This window comes from Protobothrops mucrosquamatus, unplaced genomic scaffold (genome assembly GCF_001527695.2).
Source record: "Protobothrops mucrosquamatus isolate PMUCROS unplaced genomic scaffold, P.Mucros_1.0 scaffold60, whole genome shotgun sequence".
Lineage (NCBI taxonomy): Eukaryota > Metazoa > Chordata > Lepidosauria > Squamata > Viperidae > Protobothrops > Protobothrops mucrosquamatus.
The window spans coordinates 318,507-339,069 of NW_015386439.1; the positions used below are offsets into that span (position 1 = coordinate 318,507).

Sequence of the window (20,563 nt, forward strand, 5' to 3'; positions counted from 1 at the left end):
GTGGCTGGCGGAGAAGCAAGGAAGCAGCCCAGGCCATTTGAGCATGAGGAAAAAAACTGAGTCTGCAGCAGAGTTTGTATTCCCTCTACAGATCATACGCAACATGTTGCATCAGTTGGATGTCAAGAAAGCTGATAAGGACTCAATCCAAGAGGAGATGAATGTGGTGAGTCTCTGGGAACTGGAGGAGAGGATCTTTCCCCCACCCCAATCAAGTCTCTGGTATGGGAAAGAAACTGGGCTGGATGAAGCCTCTGGTTGCTTCTTTCCTACCTGAAGTCACCTCAATCTCGGACAGAAGAGAAATCCCAGGGATTTCGGCATATCTGCTCCAGCATCACTACAGATTAAGTGAAGTCATGTCACTATTCATGTGAGGGAAATGCCTTTCTTAAGAAAAGATGCCACTTTTTCCAGATAGAGGCAGTCACGGGGCTTCTGTGCCTTTAAGGGGCAGACGTTCAACTGATCTAGCCTCCTTTTGGGCCTGCATGTGCCCAGCAGCAGCTCAGGGAGTTGATTCCCTGCCTCAAATTCAAGCATTCAAACCACAGGAGCCCCCCTTCTGGAAGCAAAGGGCACTTTCTCTCCCTTCCTCATCTGGGCACTGGCTGTCAGGAACACTGGTTCCAAGATCTACCCACATTGGGGGAAAATTGGAGGCTTTTCTCTCCTGGCCTGGTGATCTCCCTTGCCCCCCTCTGTCAGTTCCTGGGATGCAGGGAGGACTTGCTTTGTCTGCCCCCAGAAAGCTGACAAGAGTGCGCTGGAGGCAATGGTGAACCATGGGCAGCTGCAGGTGGCCACCAGCCAACTCAGCGAGATGATGCAGGATCTGTTGCAAAAGATGTCTCTGCAGGACAAGGATTGGCAGAAGGCGCTCGAGAAGCTCTTCGTGGACATGGACTGCAAGGTGACCCCTCCCTGCCCAGCACCCTCCTGGGAGACCTTGGCTGCTGCAGAGCAGACCCCTCCTGTTGAGCAAGAGGGCCCACTCAGCCACCCTTGCTGCCCCACAGCTGGACCGCTTGGCCCTGGATCCCGTGAGCCGGCAGCTGGAGGAGGTGTGGAAGTTCATCAAGAAGTACCTGAGTGAGGGGCCTCGCTTTGATGCTGACAGCGCGGCTGGCTTCAAAAAGTGAGGAGGGGATGGCAGAGCCTAGCTCTGTGTGTGTATGTGTGTGTGTGCACGCGTTGCATAGCCTGCCAGAGGCGCCCCTTCTTCTGTGGGTCTTCACCCCTCGGTGATAGAGGGAGACGTGGTGGAGCTGGGAATGCAGCCCCAGCCCTGGGGCAACAGCTGTTGATTTGTGCTTTGCAGGCAGCTCTTTGAGAGAGTGAAATGCATCTCCTGCGACCGGCCAGTGACCATGATGACCGGGCCGTGAGTATCCCCAGGGCCTTTCTGGGTTGGGCAGCGGATGGAGGAGCAACAACTGTATTCGCCCCGTGCTTCTTCACAGGCACATGATCACTGTCCGGAAAGCCACGCTGAAGCCTCGTCCAGTCAGTGCCAGTGGCTACGAATACCTGTTCCACCAGCAGAAAAGGTCAGTGACTTGGCTGGAGACAGCGGGGGTGTGTGTGTGTCTTTGGACCAACTGGGTGGGAACTCTGGGAGCAGCTCTTTTCACACATCCAGAGGCAGCACCTCCCTGCTGGATAGGCATTCCCAGCCATCAGAGAGATGTCTCGATTCGCCCCAGCACCGCATTCCCTTTACTGCTTGCCTCTCACGTGGTGCTGGTGTCTCTGGGGCTAAGAGGGCAGCCCGCCCACTTGCTGCTGGTGCTGAGCGGGGCCTCTGACTCCCTTCCCAGGGATCAGGATCCGAGCGAACTGAGTGGCAACCCCCCTTTGCAGACCTGCTGGCAATGCCAAGCCCAACAGCAAGCCTGCGCCCTCAAGCACCTATCCCGGGCCCAGGACTTCGCCACCCTCTACCCCTACGGGGACCCTAATGCCATCACCTACGACAATGTGAGCCCTCCTGGGTGGGAGGGAGGGAGGGAGGGAGGGAGAAGTCCTCTCCTGAGGGATTTGCTGGGCCCATCCAGGGGAGAAGCACCTCAGTGGTGACAAGGGAGGAAGAAACCTCTGGAGATGGAGGTTCCTCCTCAGCAGCAGTCCCTCTCGGACTGACCCGGCTGCTCTCTGGGGCTCACAGGTGGCCCCTTCTCTTTCTGTGCATTTCTTGTCTCAGACTGAGGTAGACATTCTGGGAGTGAACGGGGTCCTCTACAAAGGCCGAGTGAGCTCACATGCGGCAGAGCGGACATTTGCCCTGCAGAAGGAATTTGCAGGTGGGTGAATTGGCCGTCTTGCATGCCAGGGAGGGTTATCACCTGTTCCCAGCCTGATGGGGGGAGGCATGTCTGTCCTCCTAGGGGAAACCAAGTGGCTGGAAATCCCCTCCCCAGCCACAGGAGAACCCAGTGGGGTATTCTGGCTTGCTCTCCTCATTCCCCAACTCAGTCGCTCCTCACTTCGAGCACCACATTCTACACGGCAAGAGTCTTGGGCAATCTCCTCACAGCCTGGCTGTTGTGCTTCTTCCCCACACAGCTCTGAAGATTCCCCGGCCTCCGACGGGGGTGCGAATGGAGAGAGTTCGCTCTGCCTTTGCAGACATCAGTGCAGTGCCCTACCCCTGTGAGTTGGCCTCTTTTCTGACAGGGTTCAAGTTCTTCTAAATGTGAGTGGGGCCAGTGTAGCATGGGGGAAAATGTCTCTTGGGAAGGAATCCTGATCCTATCTGGTTTCTCTCTTTTCCAGCCTCCATCCTCCGTCGAGTGGGGTCTGCAATAGCCAACAGCAATCAGCGACCGCAGGAGCTTAGCTGTGACCCTGTGGACAGAACAGCTATTGGCGCGACCCTCGGTGAAAGCCACGTTCAGAACGAACGGGAGGTTCCAGGCCTGTAAGCTCAACTCTCCATGAGCCCCATCTCATTTCCTCTCTCTTCTAAAATACCTGCCAGATGGGACAGAAAGTGGTAGAGGCAGAGGTGTCTTGTGGGGCTCCCTTCCCTCTCAGCTGAGCTATCTGGGCTAGGCCCTTCAGCCAACCTCCATTATGTTGTCTTCCTAGGGGCAGCCGTAGCTTTTAGCATTCCCTGAAGATTTTGGTCATCCCTGTCAGACTGCTGATACTGTAACGGAAGAGGCTGCTTCCCACCCATCTGAAACAGAAGCCACAGACTTGCCTGGCTTTCCAAGGGGAGCGGCTGTGTCCACAACTACCATCATGCCCGACTCATGTCAGATGTGCAGCAGATCATGGGCTAAGATTGGTGCTTCTCTCCGTGGTGAACCAGGATTCCCGAACAAAACATTCATTATGATGACAGTGAACACAAGTATTTCAGGGGCCAAGATCTGCCAGAGATTCCAGTTTAGACCCTGGCATCTTCAGAAACCTGACCAATGTGCTTCTCCTTCCCTCTCCATATGGGATTTCGGAGATATTCCTGATACTGTCTCTGTCTCAGCCATGGCACAGGAAAGCATTCATCTAGTGAGAAAATGATTCTATAAATATTCTTTTTCTACATGCTGTGAACTGCTGCCTCTGTTCTGCAAGCAGGCAAGAAAGGGGCTTGGTTCTTTTTTCTCCAGCCTCAGCAGTTCCCTTGGGTGGGTGGTTAGCAACAGAGGGAAAGCCCCCCCCCCCAGTGCCAGGAAGGGGGAACTGGCGATGCTCATTGGATGTCTTGGTAAAAGCAGATCAGTCCAGGCTGGTGGGCAGTTGAAAAAGAGGAAATGACCCTATTGGTGCTTGAAGCCTAGATGTTGTCATGAGGGGCAACTGGAGGCGTGGGGGTTTCTGCGTGAGGACAGATCTGTTCCCAATAAGGGTGGGCCTGGGCATGTTTCCCTGCAACAGTCCATCACCCTTCAAACCCAAAGGCCCTTCGGGGCAGAGAGCTGCCTCCTCCCTCTCCCGTGTGGGGTGGTGGCTCCCGAGGGGCAGGCAGGCAGGCAGCCTCTATCCTTGGCCCTCTTCCTCTAGGGGCCACTTCAGCTGATGAAAGTGAGGGGTGCTTGAAGGCACCGGAACCCTTTCTGGGAATGACTCCCAGGGAGCCACTGCAGGAGCTGCCAGGCTCATCCTGGTTGGGGGGGAGACAGGCCGGGGCCCCCCACGGCCTCCTGGGGTGCTGCTGCTCTAGCCCGGCTCCCGTGCTGCGTTTCCGGCCATTTTTGGTTTTCCTTGAGGGGGGGGTCGCCGTGGCCGGAGGTTGAGGCGGAGGGCCGATGAGAAGCCTCAGTTTGGGGGCAGCGGAGAGGCCGGCGGTTTTCTGGCCTGGGCTTTCCACCGCGGGCCGCCAGTCGCGAAGCTGAGGCAGGGCATGGAAGTGGGACAGCCACGATCTTCAGGACCCTGGATAGAGGCCGCGCTGTTGAGTCGGGCAGCCCCTCTGGAGCCCCGCTCCGGCGCTGCCTGTAGAAGGTGGACTTCAACTCCCATCATGCTCTGCCAGAGCGCGGCTTCTGTCCTAGTCCATTGCCACAGTTCTATCTGCACTTTCCTAGCTCTCGGGGCTTCGCCGGCTTGATTGACGGCCGCAGCTCCCGCCCTTTCTCCTTAGTGCCGCCCGAGCTGACGGGCGCTTGTTGTTGTTTTCCCAGAGTAGCGCGGTGCCTGCTGGAAAACGTAGTCCACGGATGGGCGAGAGGGCTGACGATTACCGGGCGGGCGGGGAGTGATGACTCGCTTTCCCGTGGTGCTTTGCGCGGCAGCGGCCTGCAGGCCTGCCTGACGGGCGACACAGCGGGGCGACCGCCGCCAGCTCCTGCCCTGCCATGGGCTCCCTGCTCAGCCGCCGCATCGCCGGCGTGGAGGACATCGACATCCAGGCCAACTCGGCCTACCGCTACCCGCCCAAGTCCGGTGAGGCCCGGCGGGGGCTCCTCTGCACGGGCGCCGGCCGGGAACCCTTCCCCGCTTCGGGGTGGGCGCCGGCCGGGCTTCCTGGGCCCCGGTGGCCTTCCGGGCAGCGGTCCTTGTGGGGCGGAACAGAGCTTCCGTGGCGTGGGGCAGTCTATCTGAGCCCGAGCAGCGGGTTGCCAACGCGGCCGCGGAGGGAAAGGAACGCGGGGCTCCCCGCCGAGCGAGCCGGAAGGGCCTTGGAGGCGCCCGGGGGCCCCGCGGGAAGCAGGGCCGCGCGTATTCAGACGGCAGCCGCCGGTGGGCCGGCTGCCCCGCGGCTGGAGTCGGCCGGAGGGTGGCGGGGCCCGCGGGAGGGCCGGGGAAGCCGGGTCTGGGCCGCGGAGAAGCAGGAAGGTCGGCCTTGGAAGGTTTTCTTCCTTTCTTTCCCTCCCTCCCTCTCTTCTTCCTCTGGACATCAGGCAACTACTTTGCCAGCCACTTCTTCATGGGCGGCGAGAAGTTCGACATGCCACATCCCGAGGGCTACCTTTTTGGGGAGAACATGGACCTCAACTTTCTGGGCAACCGCCCCGTCCAGGTCAGCGCAGGCAGCCGTGGGAACTTTTCTCCTTAGGACCTGGGTTTTATTCGGGATCCAAATGAACTGGGGGAAGGTATATCTAGGGGATAAATTAATATTTATATATTAATTTTATGTATGTGTTTAAAAAAATAGTTCTTGTTTAAAATTTGCACCGCATTAAAAAACATAAAACACTGAATGTGGGAAATATTGAATTTCAATTGATGCTTTTTTCTAAGTTATGAATTTGAATGCAGTTCTGTTTTTATAGTTAATGGTATAGTAAACTCATAGTGTGCTGGAACATATCTCAACGAGTTGGCGTCACGCCAACTAGAGAGTCCAGCCAGGAGTGAATCTAGCATATAATGCTAAATGAGCTTCAAAGTCTTGGACTGACAGGGATATGCCTGTTACATGGATGCATCCCCAGGAAAGCCAAACCACCTCAACCATAGTCCTTTTGTTTTTTTTGGGGGGGGGGGTAATTCTCCCATCCTCTTTGTTTGGACCACATCATGCTGCCCGTCTGCCTTTCACCCTGCCTCACAGACTCTTGGTTTGTCTTTTCAGTTTCCCTATGTGACCCCAGCCCCTCATGAGCCAGTAAAGACCCTTCGGAGCCTGGTGAACATCCGTAAAGACTCCCTGCGTCTGGTCAGGTACTTCAAGCCAAACTGTGGCGGTTGGGAGTTCTTCCAGCTCCTGGGATTGGCTGCCTGTTTGGCAGGTTTTGTGATCCGATTCCTGCCAGGGCTGCCTATTGGGGGGGGGGGTTGTTTTTCCCTTTGCATTGCAATTCCCTTACCACGTTTTTCATTCTTTGCCAATGACTGGCAGACTCTTGTGGCCAGAGTCGATTTGGTTTGAGCTGTGGCATTCCAAATGCTCGTTGTGCTGCCCAGCCTTTGAGGCTCTTCCTGTCTGAAGGCCTCTCATAAATGGTCAGGCAGCTGGGAGTTGCACTGGTTAGTTGGGAAGGAAGCGACCAAGAGACCCAAGTAGAGCCTGGCAGAGAAATTAAGAGAAGATGAAAGGTGAGATGGGCATATATGCTGATCAGGGACTCTGTCCCCAGCTATTTAAGAAAAGAAAAACACCTTTTTGTCTAGTCTTGTTACTATTTTATATTTAAAAAAACAAGTAACAAGTATTAAAGAACTCTTTGAAGGCACCTTAGCAGAGATTGCCAACAGTGTAATTGCAGGGCAGTTACTGTAACAGTATTTGGAAAAGGCTGAGAAATGTAAGGAGGTTGAGAGATTTCAGCTGCCGAATCAACCTTTTGCCCATCCGGGAGATGCAGTGGGTGGATTTTGTTTCTCTGCTGACTTAACTTTCCTTGGTGCAGGTACAAAGAAGATGTTGACAGCCCCACAGAGGAGAACGGGAAGCAGAAGGCTTTATACAGTCTTGAATTCACCTTTGATGCAGATGCCCGGGTGGCCATTACCATCTACTGTCAAGCAACAGAGGAGCTGATGGGTGGCATGGCTGTGTGAGTACAGGGACTGGGGGGTTGGGCAATGAATGGGCCTCTTGGATTCACTTTGTCCCAAGTCTGGCTTCTTTTGGTGGAGCTTCTGGAAATGTGAACGTTGCTCAGTTGTCTGCAGCTGATAAGTGGCGGCTCCCAGACTCATTTGCAGAGATGGGGGTGGGGGTGAAATTAGGAGAGGTTGGGGCCTGTGGGCCCAGGTGGAGCGAAGCACTGCTTCCTGGGGTGGCGCCTCTGACCTTGTCCCTCACCTGCAGCTACAGCACAAAGAATCCTTCTCTGCAATCGGAGACGGTGCACTACAAGCGGGGAGTGAGCCAGCAGTTCTCCCTGCCGTCCTTCAAGATCGACTTCTCCGACTGGAAGGATGAAGAGGTGACTCTTCCGGCCTTCTAGCTGCTTTCCGAATAGATGAGAGTCAGGGCAGTTTATGATTTGGGAGAGGTTTGGCTTCCTTGGTCTTTCTTCAGGGCTTTGGATGCAAAGCCACTGGGTTCATGTGGCACCAGAGCCAACCTGCCTGGCTCTGGGAAATCAGTCCAGTTGTTGGACCCAGAGGGAGGAGCCGAGAGGGCAGGAAGGCAGTGTCAGCCTGGCCTCGATTGCATCTGCCACGGCTCCATTGCTCTGCCCGAGGAGTGATTTTGCCCCCCAACACAGGAGGGGCAGGAGATGAATGAGCCAGCATGTACTCGGATGCCTCTCAGATAAATGTTCTGCTATGCTCTCAGTCTGTGGCTAATATCTTGGCCTTTCCTTCCAGCTGAACTTTGATCTTGACCGGGGCATTTTTCCAGTGGTCATCCAAGCCACGGTAGACGAAGGCGATGGTATGAGGCAGATTCGTGCCTGTAGTTGGGCAGCACCCCTTGGGGCTATGTCAGTTGGGGGGGTTGAAAAGCAGGGCTAAAGGGGCTTGGACAGCCACTTGTTGAGTGGTCTGAACTCCACTAAAACTGGCAAGGGTGCCTTTCAATCATTTGGGATGTTTGGAAAGAAGGGCCTTCCCGTTCTGCTAGTCTCCTGCTGTCCTGCAGAGAGACATCCCAGCATTAGCTGCTCCCTTCAGTCCTTGGGATTTGTCCGTTTTGCCCCTATCTCAAGAAGGGAATCCCTTGCCACCCCCACCCCCCCATCTTGGTTGGGAGAGCCCAAGTGGTCTCCAGCAGAGGTTTCACCTAGCAAAAGGGGTGAAGACTGTCTCCTCCTGGCTCTGAGGCATAGAGTTGGCCCAGCTGCTGGACTCCTAGCTGGATTCTCACAGGCCTTATAATTGCCTCCTAGTTGTTGTGGAAGTGACTGGCCATGCCCACATCCTCTTGGCTGCCTTCGAGAAGGTAAGAGGTTCTCTTGCAGGATTCTGGATTCCTTCCCCCGTTGGCTAATGGCAGCCTTGTCCAGAGCTTTGATGTGTACCTTTAAAGTGCAGCCTGGTATCTGGAGAGTTGGTGGTCTCCATTCTAGTGGTTGCAGGTGTAAACTGGGTTGGATTGCTTCTTAACATCCCAGGTGCTGTTTTGACTGTTGTGTTTTTCTGCTACAGCTGGAAACATTTGCATCTCCTGAGCTTTGGGTCTTGTTGCAAATTCAGGAATTTATGCAGCAACCTCAGAAATTCGGTTGGGGGTTTCCGTTGCAAGCAACTTGGGCTACTTATATTCTCTTCCAACAGGGTTAATCTGTCTCCCTTCTTTCTTGCTCACTAGCACGTTGATGGCAGCTTCTCTGTAAAGCCCTTGAAACAGAAGCAGATTGTAAGTCTTTTCCTGCAATCCTGGGGGGTGAGGGGATAGTGGCAGTGGGCTGCTCCATGGGAGCCCTTCCTCATGCTCACTTACTCCCTGGTTTTGACAGGGCAGCAGGGGGCACCGGGGATTCTGGCCTCGCAACTTGGCGGCAGGGAATTGCCCAGACTGCCCCCCTCACCACCATCCCAGTACTGGCCAGGATGCTGCTCCAGAGCCTCTGAGCTAGGCCTGGCAGCAGGGAGGAGGGGCGGGACCACAGCTCCCTCTCCACTTGGTCTGGGGGTCAGGAATGTTTGGGGGCCCTGCCATAGAGGGGGTTAATTCTAGGCCTGGACTACGCACCCCTTGCTGCTGGAGCTGAGCTTGGGTCCCTTCTCATTCCAGGTTCAAAGACGGCTTCAAGCATTCTTTTTGACCCAGATCTTGTGGGGCTATTTAGAAAAGCTTTTTTAGTGGGTTTTAGTCATTTTTCCTATGTAAACAAGAATTTGGAATCTGCCTGGAATGGGCAGGGACATGTCTACTGGTAGCCGGTGCTTGAGTGTCTGCTTGTCCTTTCCTCCCCACCCCCCCTGCAGGTGGACCGGGTGAGTTACCTGCTGCAGGAGATCTACGGCATTGAGAACAAGAATAACCAAGAGACCAAGGTAAGGAAGGGAACCCTAACCCTCCCCTCCGGGCACTTGTCAGCCAGGAAAATGCTAGATTAGTTGTCCCAGGTTTCTTAGTCTGCCCAGAGGACCCCCATCAGGGCTGGGAGGGGGCACTCCAGCTTCTCTGCCTCTCCTGGTGAGTGGAGGCTCTGGATGGACGGAGGGGTCCCTGCTGTCCTGGCTGTAGGGCATCAAATTAGCTGTGTCCACCAGAGAGGCCGACCACTTGGGAGATGTGGATGTAGGAAGGTGAGAAGGCTCCCAGCTAACCCCCCACTATGTCCCCTGACAGCCCTGCGATGATGAGAACAGCGACAACAGCAACGAGTGTGTGGTGTGTCTCTCAGACCTGCGGGACACTCTCATCCTGCCCTGCAGGCACCTCTGTCTGTGCAACTCCTGCGCCGACACCCTGCGCTACCAGGCCAACAACTGTCCCATCTGCCGTTTGCGTATGTGTGGGGGAAGGGGCCCATGGAAGAGGTCTCCCCTCCCCTCCTCACAAACTCCCCAGACAGGCCGAAGGGTGGGTCCCCTTTCAGGTGTACAGCGGAGGCTGCCAGAAGGGTAGGAGTCCTCCAGAGGTCTGACCCTTTGCCACCCCCGATGCCTCGGCCAGTGGGTGCTTCGGCCGCCAAACAGCCAAAGGACGTTTCTACCTTCTCCCGCAGCCTTCCGTGCGCTGCTGCAGATCCGGGCAGTGAGGAAGAAGCCGGGTGCCTTGTCGCCACTCTCCTTCAGCCCCGTCTTGGCCCAGACTCTGGATCGGGAGGAGCAGTCGGTGAGCCAGAGCCCCGGCAGGGCCCTCCCCCCCCAGGGTCCACACTTCCCCCAACTTCCCTTGGTCAGCAGGGAGGCTTTGGTCCTTGTCTGGAAGCCGTGAAAGTGGCCGAAGACTGAGGAAAGCCGCTGCCCACCTAGGGACGCCTCTTTGGAAGGAAGTTTAGGGTGCCAAGATTATTTTTTTTATATTTTGCTCTGTTTCAGTCCCTGTCTGAGGTTTTTATTTTCGATGTTCTGGCCAACTTTGAGGGTTGCCCTTAAAGGTGGGATTTGTGTTACAAATTCAGGCTTTGGCAATTTCTTGTGTGGTTGCGAGAGCAGAGCTAGCCGGGTGCTGGTTCCCGTTCACACATTGGACTGTCCTCCTTGCTTTCCCAGTGCTCGGACAACATCCCCCCAGGGTACGAGCCCATTTCCCTGCTGGAAGCCCTGAACGGCCTGCGCTCCGTCTCACCCTCCATCCCCTCGGCTCCCCTCTATGACGAGATCGGCTACTCTGGGGTGCTGGACGGCCTCCCTCCCTCCAGCAGGCCCCTGGGGGGGCTCGACCGAGGAGGCCTGGAGAGCAGCCACTCCAAGAGCAAGCACAGCAAGTCTCCGGACAGGTGAGCGGGCCGAGGGCCAGCCCAGCCCAGCCCAGCTGGTCCCACAGGCCCCTCCTGCTTCCCTTCGAGAGGGGGAGCTCTTGCCTTTCCCTAACGGCCACTCCAGTCTCCCACCCCCCTTTTTGCAGTGCTCTCCGCTCCCCCTCCTCCCCAATCCATGAAGAGGACGAGGAGAAGTTCTCGGAAGAGCTGGCCCTGGAGCCGCCTGTTGCTGGGACGGGGCACATCCTGTGTGAAGAAGACAGCTCCCCTGAGGTGAACATCTCTCTGTTTTAGAAGCGTTCTTGTATCCTCTTCCTCCTTGGAGCAGTCAGCCCAGCACCATGGTTTGTGGGAGGACGAGGGCCGTGTTGAGGAACAGCCAGGTGTGTCTTGGAGGCTGAGCTCTGCCCCCCTCCCCCAGGGCCCCCAGGCCTTCCCTGGTGCAGGGCCGGGCCTTCTTGGTTCGCTCCTGAACAGGGAGATTCCTGGGGAGACAGTGGGCACAAGCAGATGTGCCACGGGGTCAAAAAGGATTTGCTTTCCTCGGGAGCCTTATCACTAGGGGTGGGGATCACTCTGATTCCCAAGAGATCTTCTCTACTTCTTCAAGTCGGCAGCCCAAGTCCTGGCAGAAATTGAGGGGCAGATGATAGTTTTCTCTGGGCTTGGAGTCTTCCCAAGGGTTGCGGGAGGCCCTTCTGACAGGTGCTGGAAGACACTGCTGGAGCTTTTCCCTTGTGCCTTGCAAGTGTTTCCTTTGGGAAGGTGGACACAGGCACACAGCGTAAAACGAAATATGGGCACAGTAGAGCTCTCTATGTGACAGAGATGCAGAGGTAAGCTTGCCCTGTTCTCGTCTCCTCCAGAGCCTGGCAGCTGAAGAAGCCACGGTGGTTGCCGCCCTGCCACAAGGTGAGCCTGCTGGGGACTCGGGAGCCTTGCTTTGTGCCAGGGCTGCTGGGGGATAGGTAATTCCCTCTTGTGGAGCTGAGCCCAAAGGCCCTGGTAGAGAAGAGCCACGGGACAAAAGACGGGACGAACGCAGAGACACCTGCTGTGTGCAGAAGACCCTGGGCCAAAGGAGGCTCCTGGGCAGCCAGAGGGAGTGGGTTGGGGCCTGCCTCAGTTTTTTCCAGTCCCAGTGGGCTTCCTCTGCTGTCCCCCAGGTAGCCAGGAGCTTGTCCAGGAGAGTAGCAAATCTTGTGAGGCCAAGGTCCTCCGGAAAATGGAAAGTGAGCTGCCTGCTGATGTCTACCTGCCAGGTAAGGGCCCGCAGGGCACGTAAGGAGTGCAGCCTGGGTCTTGGGGCTCCTTCCTTGCAGCTGACAGGAAAGAGCCCAGCTTCTTTCCCCTTCCTTTTCCTGCTTTCCTTGCTTCTGTAACTTCCTGGGGGCTGGGTCTGCCCACTTGGCCCTTCTAGCTTTCCTCCACAAGGAAGATGGAGCCGCTGCAGGCACCTTGCAGGTCAATGTAAGAGGCCCAGCTGTGTGTTCTGGGTCCAAAGAGGGCAAGAAGCAGTGGCTCAAGACGGGGCCTGGTCAGTGTCTGTTTGCGGGCAGGGTGGGGCAGATGGGAACCATTCCCTCTTGGAGCACCACGTTTGGCCAGGCAAGGGACGTCATCTATTCTGAGCTTTTTTTTCTAACTTCTCCCTCCTTTCTGTCTGCCCTCCGGCCCTGCCCCGCCTGGGCAGCCCTTGGCCCGGATGCCTGCTCTGTTGGGATAGAAGAGTAAGCCGGTACGTCTTCACTTTCCTTCCTGCGCGTCAGCAGACACCTTCTCCGAGGCTGGGCTGGGAAAGGGCAGCCACAATTGGGTGGGTGCTCATTCTCGGCTGCAGGAAGCCTCGAGTTTGGTTGCCCCCTTCTGCCCATCGCCATCCAGGGAGGATGAAACGGGCCCGGCTTTTCCAGCATCTTTGCAGTACCCAAGCAGCTTCTCTCTGCAGTTTGGCTCCCTCCAGCCTCCCTGCAGCCCCAGGAGCATCAGGGTGACCACACTGCCGAGCTGCCTGTTCCCTTCTCCAGGGTCTTCTGACTTCACCGGTGCCCTCCCAAACCGTGGGAGCAGCAATTCCGGGCAGCCCTTCCTTTTCCTTCAGCCTCACCTCTGTGTTGAAAGTGGGCCAAACCTGTCCTAAGTACCTGGCCGAAGAATCAAACTCCAAGCACCGAGACCACCCACCTGCAAGAAGCCAGCCCCCCTTTCCCCTCCCTCCTGCCCAGAAGGGACACAGCTTCAGACACAGCAAGATGGACACATTTGTCTTCTTTGGGCCGGTCTCAGGCCAGCACCCTCTCTTTTCTGGATATGTGTCTCTGTATAGACATGCATGACCCCTTTGTAGTCGTGATGGGAAAGGCCTCTTCCTGGTCTGCTGCCATGGACTGTCCTCTCCCCAGTGGGGACCCTTTTCAAGCCTCTGCTCTCTTGCTTAACTTAACCATTCTTGGATGCAGTCAGCCACTTGGGGCCTCTGCAAGAGCAGCTGGGGTGAAGTGGCTCCCCACATCCAGGCCTGCGAGTTACAGGGCTGTTCTTCCCATCTCCCCGCCAGGTGCAGCATCCACCACCTGCTGATTGTAGCCACGGTTCTGGGACTTTCTCCCCCTCCAGGCCGGCCCTCATGACTTGTGCAGGAGGTCCCTTACTCTGCTGCCAGCCACTCTCCCCTGCCCTCCCCACGAGTCTCTTCTAGTGCCTGTCTTCTTTCCACACCTAGAAGGTGTGTTCCTATATTTATAGTAATAAACCTTTTGGTGTCACTTTCTGGTGATGCTCATCATTTGGAGCAAAGGAACGGAGCTGTTGGCTTGTCAGTTGTTTGAGATAATCCAGAGCAGGAAACCAAAAGGGACTGTGGACACTTCCACATCCTAGGCCTTCCTGGAAGCAGAATTAAAAGGTTTTGGCAACTGAACTGCCAAGAGGGGTTTGTGTTTAAAGTGAATGATGGTTGCCCAGGCTGTTCAGTAAACAGAAGGCAACGCCAATAGCATTTTGGGCAAAAATGGTATTTTCCTTTATTCACCATCTCTTAATGGACAAAACCCAGATTTAGAAAAAGCTGGATTTCCTGCTCTGTAGAAAGCAGAGGCTGCTCAGGGAGCACAAATCTTACTTAGCCCTTCCCTGCCTTGCCCTTCATCTTCTGCATGTTGGCAAGTGGAGGACTGCAAGTGTGTTGAGTGAAAGTGTCAGACTTCACCAACCACTTCCACACCTGACACATCCCTCTGGCAAACAGCAGGGCTAAACCTCTGGCTTCAGTGAGTGCTGGGGAGGGCTACCCTATTCTGTCCCCCAAATCCTGTCCTCCAGAGCAGCACGCTGCAGATGAATAGGATCCAAATTCCCCCCCCCCCCAGTGCCATTCAATTCAGTTTCCGCAAAACTCAGCACCCTCCTTCCACAGCCAAAATTTTAACCCTAATTTCACTGCTTCTACTTCTGAGGGTTCAGCTGCTGGGAGGATTTGCAAGAAGAGCGTTTCCAGTTGCATCTCCTGGAATCAACAGCCCACTATTTAAAGACAGACTTCAACTCCCTGTGATTATTTCTGAAAGAATTACTAGCTGGATACGGTTCAGTGCAAAAATGGAAGAAAGGTTGCCAAAATCTGGTCTCGCTCAGTGCTCCCGCTAAGTTCCACTTCTGCTGCCCAGCTGACTTGCTGCTCCCAGAGCATCTCCGCCAAGTTTAAAGACAACACTGGAGAATCACAAAAAAAACAAACCATTTTAATCCAAGACATTTAAAATGAGTGGCTGACGTGCTGTTCAATAAATAAGGAGACAGGCTAATACAAACGCCTTTAGGGGAAGGAAGGAGAGAATTTGCTTACACAACAGGCAGGCATAGAGGAAAGATGGAGATGCACTATTCAGAAATCATAAACCGAAACATCGATGAAACTGCATTGTCGGCATTTTCAAGCAAAAGGTGGTTTAAAAGGACAAAACCTTTCAGGAAGATGCTACGCTGTGCCTGGCATTTAAATGGTTCTTCCACTTGGAAGACAAGATGCCACAGGCCTCTGGCACAAGCCACAACAACATTGCTGGCATCGTGATGTGGCCTCACCAACTGAGCAAATTCTGAAGGGTGTTCATTACATCATGATGGTGTCGCTTGCCCCCATGAATGGCTCTTGGCCCTTTCCTAACCTTTTACCGCAGACGGTGCCGTTAGGGAGATGAAGGGGTCCCGGGAGAAGGGCAAGCTCCGCCTGAAGCACTCGCAGATTCTCGTAGGCCAATTTGCCTTTGGCAGCACAACCAGCCCCTCTGCTGGGAGCAAAGAGCAGCGGCTTCATGCTGCTCCAAGCTCTGCAGGGCACAGCGCTGCTCCATGCAGCCAGCCAGAGGCAAAGCTTGCCAGCCATAAGCAAGACTGGAGAGGCCTGCAAGCGCCCCTCCCCGGTCTCTTCCAAAGCTCTTTTCCTAATTCAGTCAGTCTCCCCCACTCCTCACATGATCTGCCTAAACCCCCCAGGTCCAAAGAAGGGCTCCTCTTGAAGTGTCAGCTGAAGAGCCAAGGTGGGAAAACTCAGTTGATATTGGAACGCCTAGAAACGCAACCGCCCAGGACAGGCGAGGGAGCTTCCCAGGCTCTTCCCACTACAGACACAAGACGGGGATTCCTCTTTAGCGCTAAAGAAGGCACGTGCCTTCCAGAAGGAAGCTTGCACCAGATCAATTGGGTTATGTAAACTGCCCGTGCTTGGAGGTGCAGGTCTTGGGAGGTGATGCTACTTATCTATGCTGCAGGTACAGGAGGGGGAGGTTCCCCCAGAGCACCTTTCGGAAAGGCTCAGCACTCTGTTGGCCCTCGAGATAGCTGGAGCTCATTGATGAGTGGGGGAGCAGCCATGCTTTCCCACTGCTACTGTGGAGCCAGAAATGTCCTGCAAGGCTGAACACCTGGTCCTTTATCCCAAGAACTTACACCGGGGATGGGGACTCGCTTGTGCAAAACACCGCTGGCCCTACAGAGGCCCCAATGGGCTGAAAGAGCTTAAGATGGCACGCCCATTTTGCGAGGTGTGCTCAAACCTCCTGCCTCCGCTGAGGAGGAGCCCCACTGCAGTTGCCCACTGGGGCCCAAGGCAGAGGGAGGGAGAGCAGGGCAGCATCTTGGGCCCTGGCACGGGGGCATTTCCCCATCCCAGTTCCTCCCCTACTTCCAGTCCACACTTGAAGGCCACGTTCAGACTAGCGGAAAGCAAGAGATACAGGGTGCGTATGTCCTTCAGCACACATACATTTTAGCATGAAAGAACCAAGGGCTTCCCTGGGCATCAACTGCTCAGCCAAGGGAGGCGTTCCTGCAAGTGAGATGCCGAGCAATGGCCACCCAGGAGGCCTCAGCTGCCAACAGTCCCCTCAGTTCTAAGGCGCCCCTCGTGCCAAGCATCTTCCCACTGCAGAGAGGTTGGTTGGGGGTAGAGCAGCCAGGCCATTGCCCTGCAGGGCTGGGGCAGCAGAACTGCCCATTTTCCTTCTGCTCAGGCTGAAGAGGGGACAGTAGTAACAGCAGGAGGAGGAGGAATTCTGCCAAGTCCACAAACGGTTGAGGGTTGGAGTAGCTGGAGCCATGAGGGCTGTGCAACCGCAGGGATGCCGAGAAGGACTCCCTAGAAGAGAACCACGATTTAGGCCCATCGGTGAGCAAGCATCTGCTCTGCCAGCCCAGCCCAAACAAGCAACTCCACAGGAGCTGAGAAGTGCCCCCCTGCTTGTTCCAATCTGGGAGTCTTTTATGACACAGATTGTTGATAAATTAACTAGCAACGGTCACAGAGGGCAACCCTTCCAGGAACACAGCCAAACTGTTGGTCTGAGCCAGGCAGGAGCTATTTTCCAGATCTATTGTCATGAATATGCACCTCTTTAGCTCCTCGCCCCATTTCAATGAATTACTAAAAGCAAATTATTTTTCTATTACGAAGAGCTAGCAAGGCCATGCGTTTGGAAAAGAGAAACAGGGCAATGATGGTCATTAGCCTTGCATGTCCTGATCCACCAAGACCACAAAACCAAGTAATGAGAGGGCTGGGTCATTGCCTACCTTCAGGTCACATGGTCCGGCTATATTCAATGCCGCTCTTGGCTGAAATGCCCGACCACGGCAAAAGGCTGCAGAGGATGTTCTGGGCTTGGCGATAAATCCGCTGGGGAATTGTGCAGGGGCTCAGATTGGCCAAAGTTGAGCCGATGTGCTGAAGATAGTCAGTGCCCTGCTGTTAAGGAACTCACCAGATCAGGAGAGTAGCTAAAAGCCAGAAGCAGCAGCCCAGAGGGGATCATGTGGGCCAGCAGTTGCCCACGAGTGCCTTGGCAAAGTGTTGCAACCCAAACCTGACGATTTTGCTCTAAGTATCATGTCCCTGTAAAAAAATGAGCCTCAGACTTTGGCTTTTCCTCACCTGGACCCGGGAGGTCATTTTTCAAAACTCAGACTGGCCGAGGGGCAGCCAGATCATTAGCAAAGGATATAAAATTGTCCACGGCGGGTGTCCCCCATTGATGTAGAGGACATAAGTAAAGCCATCTTTGAGGACCCCTCTGATGGAATAATAGTAGGGCAAGTAATGATGCTGCTTAAAGTCTCTGTTTTCGTAGAAATGTATTGCCGTGTTGTTGGTGGTCAGGACGTGCAGGTAAATGGCCTTGCAGTGATCCTGGGCAGTGGTCGAAATGTGATCTTTCAGGCTTTCCAACAGAAGAGAACCTGCCACCAGACCAGCAGCCATGTTAGAAAGGACCAACCCTCCTTCTCCACTGTCATTATATTGGCACAGGATTTAAACTGATGGATTCATGGATAACTGGCTCTTTATCTGGAGCAGGAATTGCTGAATATTCCTTCGCCGCTGCCAGGCCATCCTTTTTCCATCCTGACAACCTTTAGGTCACACCGGGAATGCACATAGGACAGGGTCTTGCCAGGACAGTGGACACACCATTCAATTACAGAGTAAGTACAGTAAGTACTGTACAGTAAGTACAGTTAAGATCTGCATTTTAAAAAGTAGTGTGCATAATAACAATGCAGCTCTTGCTCTCCTGACACATGTACATAGCCAGTTTTTTCTATACCATTTAAATATTTGCAAACAATACAAATATTAAAAATACAGTTACCTATGCCATGTTTTCGAAATTCTTTCACCACTCCTAGGCTTAAAATGTAAGCAACTTGAGTATCAACTGGAAAGCCAGAAGCTAAAATATCACCATCCTAGAGAGAAACTCAAGAAAAAGACACAGTGAGGATACAGATATACCAAGTCTTTTTTTCAATCCTGCTCATTGCCTATTGGGAATGGTTGGAACAGGAAGGCAGGAAAGGAAGAATTGGGGCCCACTGGCAAATTTCCCCTTATGTTCAAAGGGTTAAAAAAAAAGAGGAAAGAAAACAGGAAGTCCCAAACAAACATTAAGAGGATAAAGAGTTAAAAGGGCAGACCATGAGGTCCGCCCCAAGTCTCTGTTACTGATGCAATCTGCACCCTTTAAAACTTCACAATAAAACCCTGAAGATTAGTGAGTTACACCATCATGGAAAGCACAAGAATGATTTGGTTGGGAGACCAGGATATGTGCAAAGGCCTAAGAGAAGCAAAGACTGTGCAGGGCAGAGCCTCACAATTTACCTCTTTGTGCACTTTGGTTCGGCTCTTGATCTCAGCAACTATCATGCCCACAATGGTGCCACGGTAAGTTGCGGCCAGAGAAAAAAACTTCTGGTTGGAGGTGATGTCCTGATACCATGAGTCAGGGTATCTATGGAAAAGCAGCACAGTTGTGAAAGGAAGAAACCAACGAATTTCACATATACAGGGATACCTATCTCAAACCACAAGCATCCCAATAAAAAGAAAATGTTGGTCATTAAACAGAGTAGAGACAATCTTTGCACTAATTAATTCCCATCAAAATATTTTTGTTTACTAGGAAAATTTCTGAGAAATTTCTAGAATTTATTTTAGTATTTAAAAATTTTAAAATACTAAATTTTAGTAGCATTTACTAAATATATCATGCAGGTTCCAATTTTATCAGAAAATGCAAGATGTTTCCAATCCGGTCTTTTAGGAACTGCACAATTCTGCATGTAGTTTCACTGGCACTCTCTAGCAACCCTTCAAAAACATGTGGGCTTCCTCCCCAGTGGTGCCCAATTCTGTGTTCATGACAGGCTCCCAGCAAGGCAATAACATCTAGATAGGGACAGACTGAATGGCCTTATTGCTGGGTAGGGAATTAAATGAGATGACATTTTCATGAAAACATTATCACCTCCAAATTGTCAATCTTAAGTGGAAACCCAGTTCTATGCTCCCTTTTACACAATTCAAGGACAGATTTCATTCTGGCCCAGCAAGTAGCTGCAGGCAGACAAATGCAACGTACTCAATGGGGAACCAATCACTACAGAGCTGTTTGACCGTGTCTATGTCATCATGACACAAAAGGCGAAGGTATATTTCGCTGAGTGCAGCTGGAGGCACCTCCTCTGTCATTCACACCTGCAAGGAAAAGAGATGCAGTTGGTGGGGCTGAGAGTTTTGTTGCTAAGGTCCTGTTCATCAGCCCTAGCCCAAATCAAGATGTTCTAATACTGCAGGAGTCCAGTCTCCAAAGCCACAAACCTGCTGTTATCTGCTTCTTTTGAGCTACAATCCTTTTTCACAGAAAATTAATGATAAATATTAAGCCAGCGAGGTCTGATGGGCTAAGTAGGCATGGCTAAAACAATGCTAAAGAAAATGTTGTAATAAGACTAAACTAACTGACCAAGTAAAAGAGAGCAAGAGTACATGCACCTTACATGAGATGGTAAACTGACACTTCCCTCTTGAACAAAAATGCCAAAAAGCCACATTAGTTACATGATAAAATTAAAACCCAGCCAGGAAGCTGGATGATTAGAGCTATGTTGCTATTTCATAAAGCACTATAAATAAATAACCATGTACACCTACAGCAATAGACATTTGCCTGTCAGGATCGAGGGAAATTAAAAATGCATGAATTCAGAAATACATTGCGGTCAGTTGTACAGATACATGCAAAGGAAAACAGCAACACTGCTCATCTTTATTCTCTCCAGAACATCTCTAGTTACTCAAAGCATGAACGGTTTACCGTTGATGTATTTAAATGCAAATTTCTATTGCCCGCATAACACAACTGAACCCACACTTTCTTATAAATCAGCCAAGTCCTCCATGCCCCCGGGGACCAGGCAACAAAACTGCCATTAAGCCGGTATTTCCCAACAAGCTTTACAGAAGGGGCTTCTCTTGAAAAGCGCACCGGGCGGACCAGGTTCCCCGCCCGATGCGAAGCAGCCCCGCTCAATGATGGATGGGCGCCCTCAATAAATCCAAGGGCCCCAAAGCCCTTTTATCCCGTTTGCTCTTGGCCTCTTGGCTTCTTTGCCCTTTGACGCCGAGGCGGAAGTCTCGGCCGCCGCCTTCCGCAGCTCTTCTTTCTTCTCCTCGCCCATCCCAGCTGGGAGCTCGCTCGGACCTTCGGGGCAGCGGGGGTCCTCCTGACCCCGGGAAACCCCTGGCCGGCGAAGAGGGGCAGCCAAGCAGCCCCGGAAAAGCCCCGTCCCTCCCGGGAACGGCCTTGCACGGCAGCCGGGACCCCTCGAAGGCCAGCGGCTGCGGGGTGCCGGGCTGTGAGCGGAGCGACCGCGGCTCTCGCCCCGTCCCCGGGGAGAGCCTCCCGCCGCGGCTCCGACCCTGCGAGAAGCGCTGCGGCCCGCCGTGGCCCAGGCCCCCGCCGGGACGGCCCCCCTCACCTGAGAAGGGGCGGCGGCTGCCC

The 20,563-nt window shown here is 53.8% G+C and overlaps 3 protein-coding genes across 4 annotated transcripts; 2 read left to right on the forward strand and 1 right to left on the reverse strand.

Annotated features, from left to right (window-relative positions):
• The first annotated feature begins 775 nt into the window (after window positions 1-775).
• CUNH16orf96 (chromosome unknown C16orf96 homolog) lies at window positions 776-3,536 on the forward strand. The gene is made up of 9 exons (XM_015811956.1): window positions 776-913; window positions 1,020-1,138; window positions 1,322-1,384; window positions 1,464-1,550; window positions 1,821-1,980; window positions 2,204-2,303; window positions 2,566-2,652; window positions 2,776-2,920; window positions 3,091-3,536. Exons 1-9 carry the CDS (start codon window positions 776-778, stop codon window positions 3,107-3,109), a joined length of 918 nt encoding a protein of 305 aa, XP_015667442.1. The 3' UTR covers window positions 3,110-3,536.
• A 1,227-nt stretch (window positions 3,537-4,763) lies between these two features.
• Window positions 4,764-13,489, forward strand: MGRN1 (mahogunin ring finger 1). Of its 2 annotated transcripts, none has more exons than XM_015811972.1 (16): window positions 4,764-4,893; window positions 5,352-5,470; window positions 6,029-6,117; window positions 6,807-6,953; window positions 7,211-7,328; window positions 7,717-7,783; window positions 8,238-8,290; window positions 8,660-8,707; window positions 9,280-9,348; window positions 9,647-9,806; window positions 10,026-10,135; window positions 10,516-10,742; window positions 10,871-10,997; window positions 11,591-11,636; window positions 11,895-11,986; window positions 12,752-13,489. In XM_015811972.1, exons 1-16 carry the CDS (start codon window positions 4,806-4,808, stop codon window positions 13,058-13,060), a joined length of 1,869 nt encoding a protein of 622 aa, XP_015667458.1. In that variant the 5' UTR covers window positions 4,764-4,805; the 3' UTR covers window positions 13,061-13,489. The 2 variants fall into 2 exon arrangements, with proteins under 2 accessions (XP_015667458.1, XP_015667459.1); XM_015811973.1 differs by having other exon boundaries at window positions 11,891-11,986; window positions 12,752-12,884.
• Window positions 13,490-16,336: 2,847 nt separating this feature from the next.
• Window positions 16,337-19,251, reverse strand: NAA60 (N(alpha)-acetyltransferase 60, NatF catalytic subunit). Its single transcript, XM_015811974.1, has 6 exons — window positions 19,142-19,251; window positions 18,382-18,511; window positions 17,870-17,966; window positions 17,222-17,456; window positions 16,794-16,957; window positions 16,337-16,359 (listed from the first exon to the last, which is right to left on the reverse strand). Exons 1-5 carry the CDS (start codon window positions 19,249-19,251, stop codon window positions 16,801-16,803), a joined length of 729 nt encoding a protein of 242 aa, XP_015667460.1. The 3' UTR covers window positions 16,337-16,359; window positions 16,794-16,800.
• Window positions 19,252-20,563: the final 1,312 nt, after the last annotated feature.

Bases quoted from the DNA above. Each gene is read 5' to 3' on its own strand.
- CUNH16orf96 (XM_015811956.1), top strand. From the start codon at position 776: ATGGTGAACCATGGGCAGCTGCAGGTGGCCACCAGCCAACTCAGCGAG. The intron at 1,385-1,463 runs GTGAGTATCCCC...GCTTCTTCACAG, and splicing joins GTGACCATGATGACCGGGCC to GCACATGATCACTGTCCGGA. The intron at 1,981-2,203 runs GTGAGCCCTCCT...TTCTTGTCTCAG, and splicing joins ATGCCATCACCTACGACAAT to ACTGAGGTAGACATTCTGGG.
- MGRN1 (XM_015811972.1), top strand. From the start codon at position 4,806: ATGGGCTCCCTGCTCAGCCGCCGCATCGCCGGCGTGGAGGACATCGAC. The intron at 7,784-8,237 runs GTATGAGGCAGA...ATTGCCTCCTAG, and splicing joins CACGGTAGACGAAGGCGATG to TTGTTGTGGAAGTGACTGGC. The intron at 10,998-11,590 runs GTGAACATCTCT...CGTCTCCTCCAG, and splicing joins AAGAAGACAGCTCCCCTGAG to AGCCTGGCAGCTGAAGAAGC.
- NAA60 (XM_015811974.1), bottom strand. From the start codon at position 19,251: ATGACAGAGGAGGTGCCTCCAGCTGCACTCAGCGAAATATACCTTCGC. The intron at 17,967-18,381 runs GTAAATTGTGAG...GTTTCTCTCTAG, and splicing joins GAACCAAAGTGCACAAAGAG to GATGGTGATATTTTAGCTTC. The intron at 17,457-17,869 runs GTAACTGTATTT...GTCTGGTGGCAG, and splicing joins ATTTCGAAAACATGGCATAG to GTTCTCTTCTGTTGGAAAGC.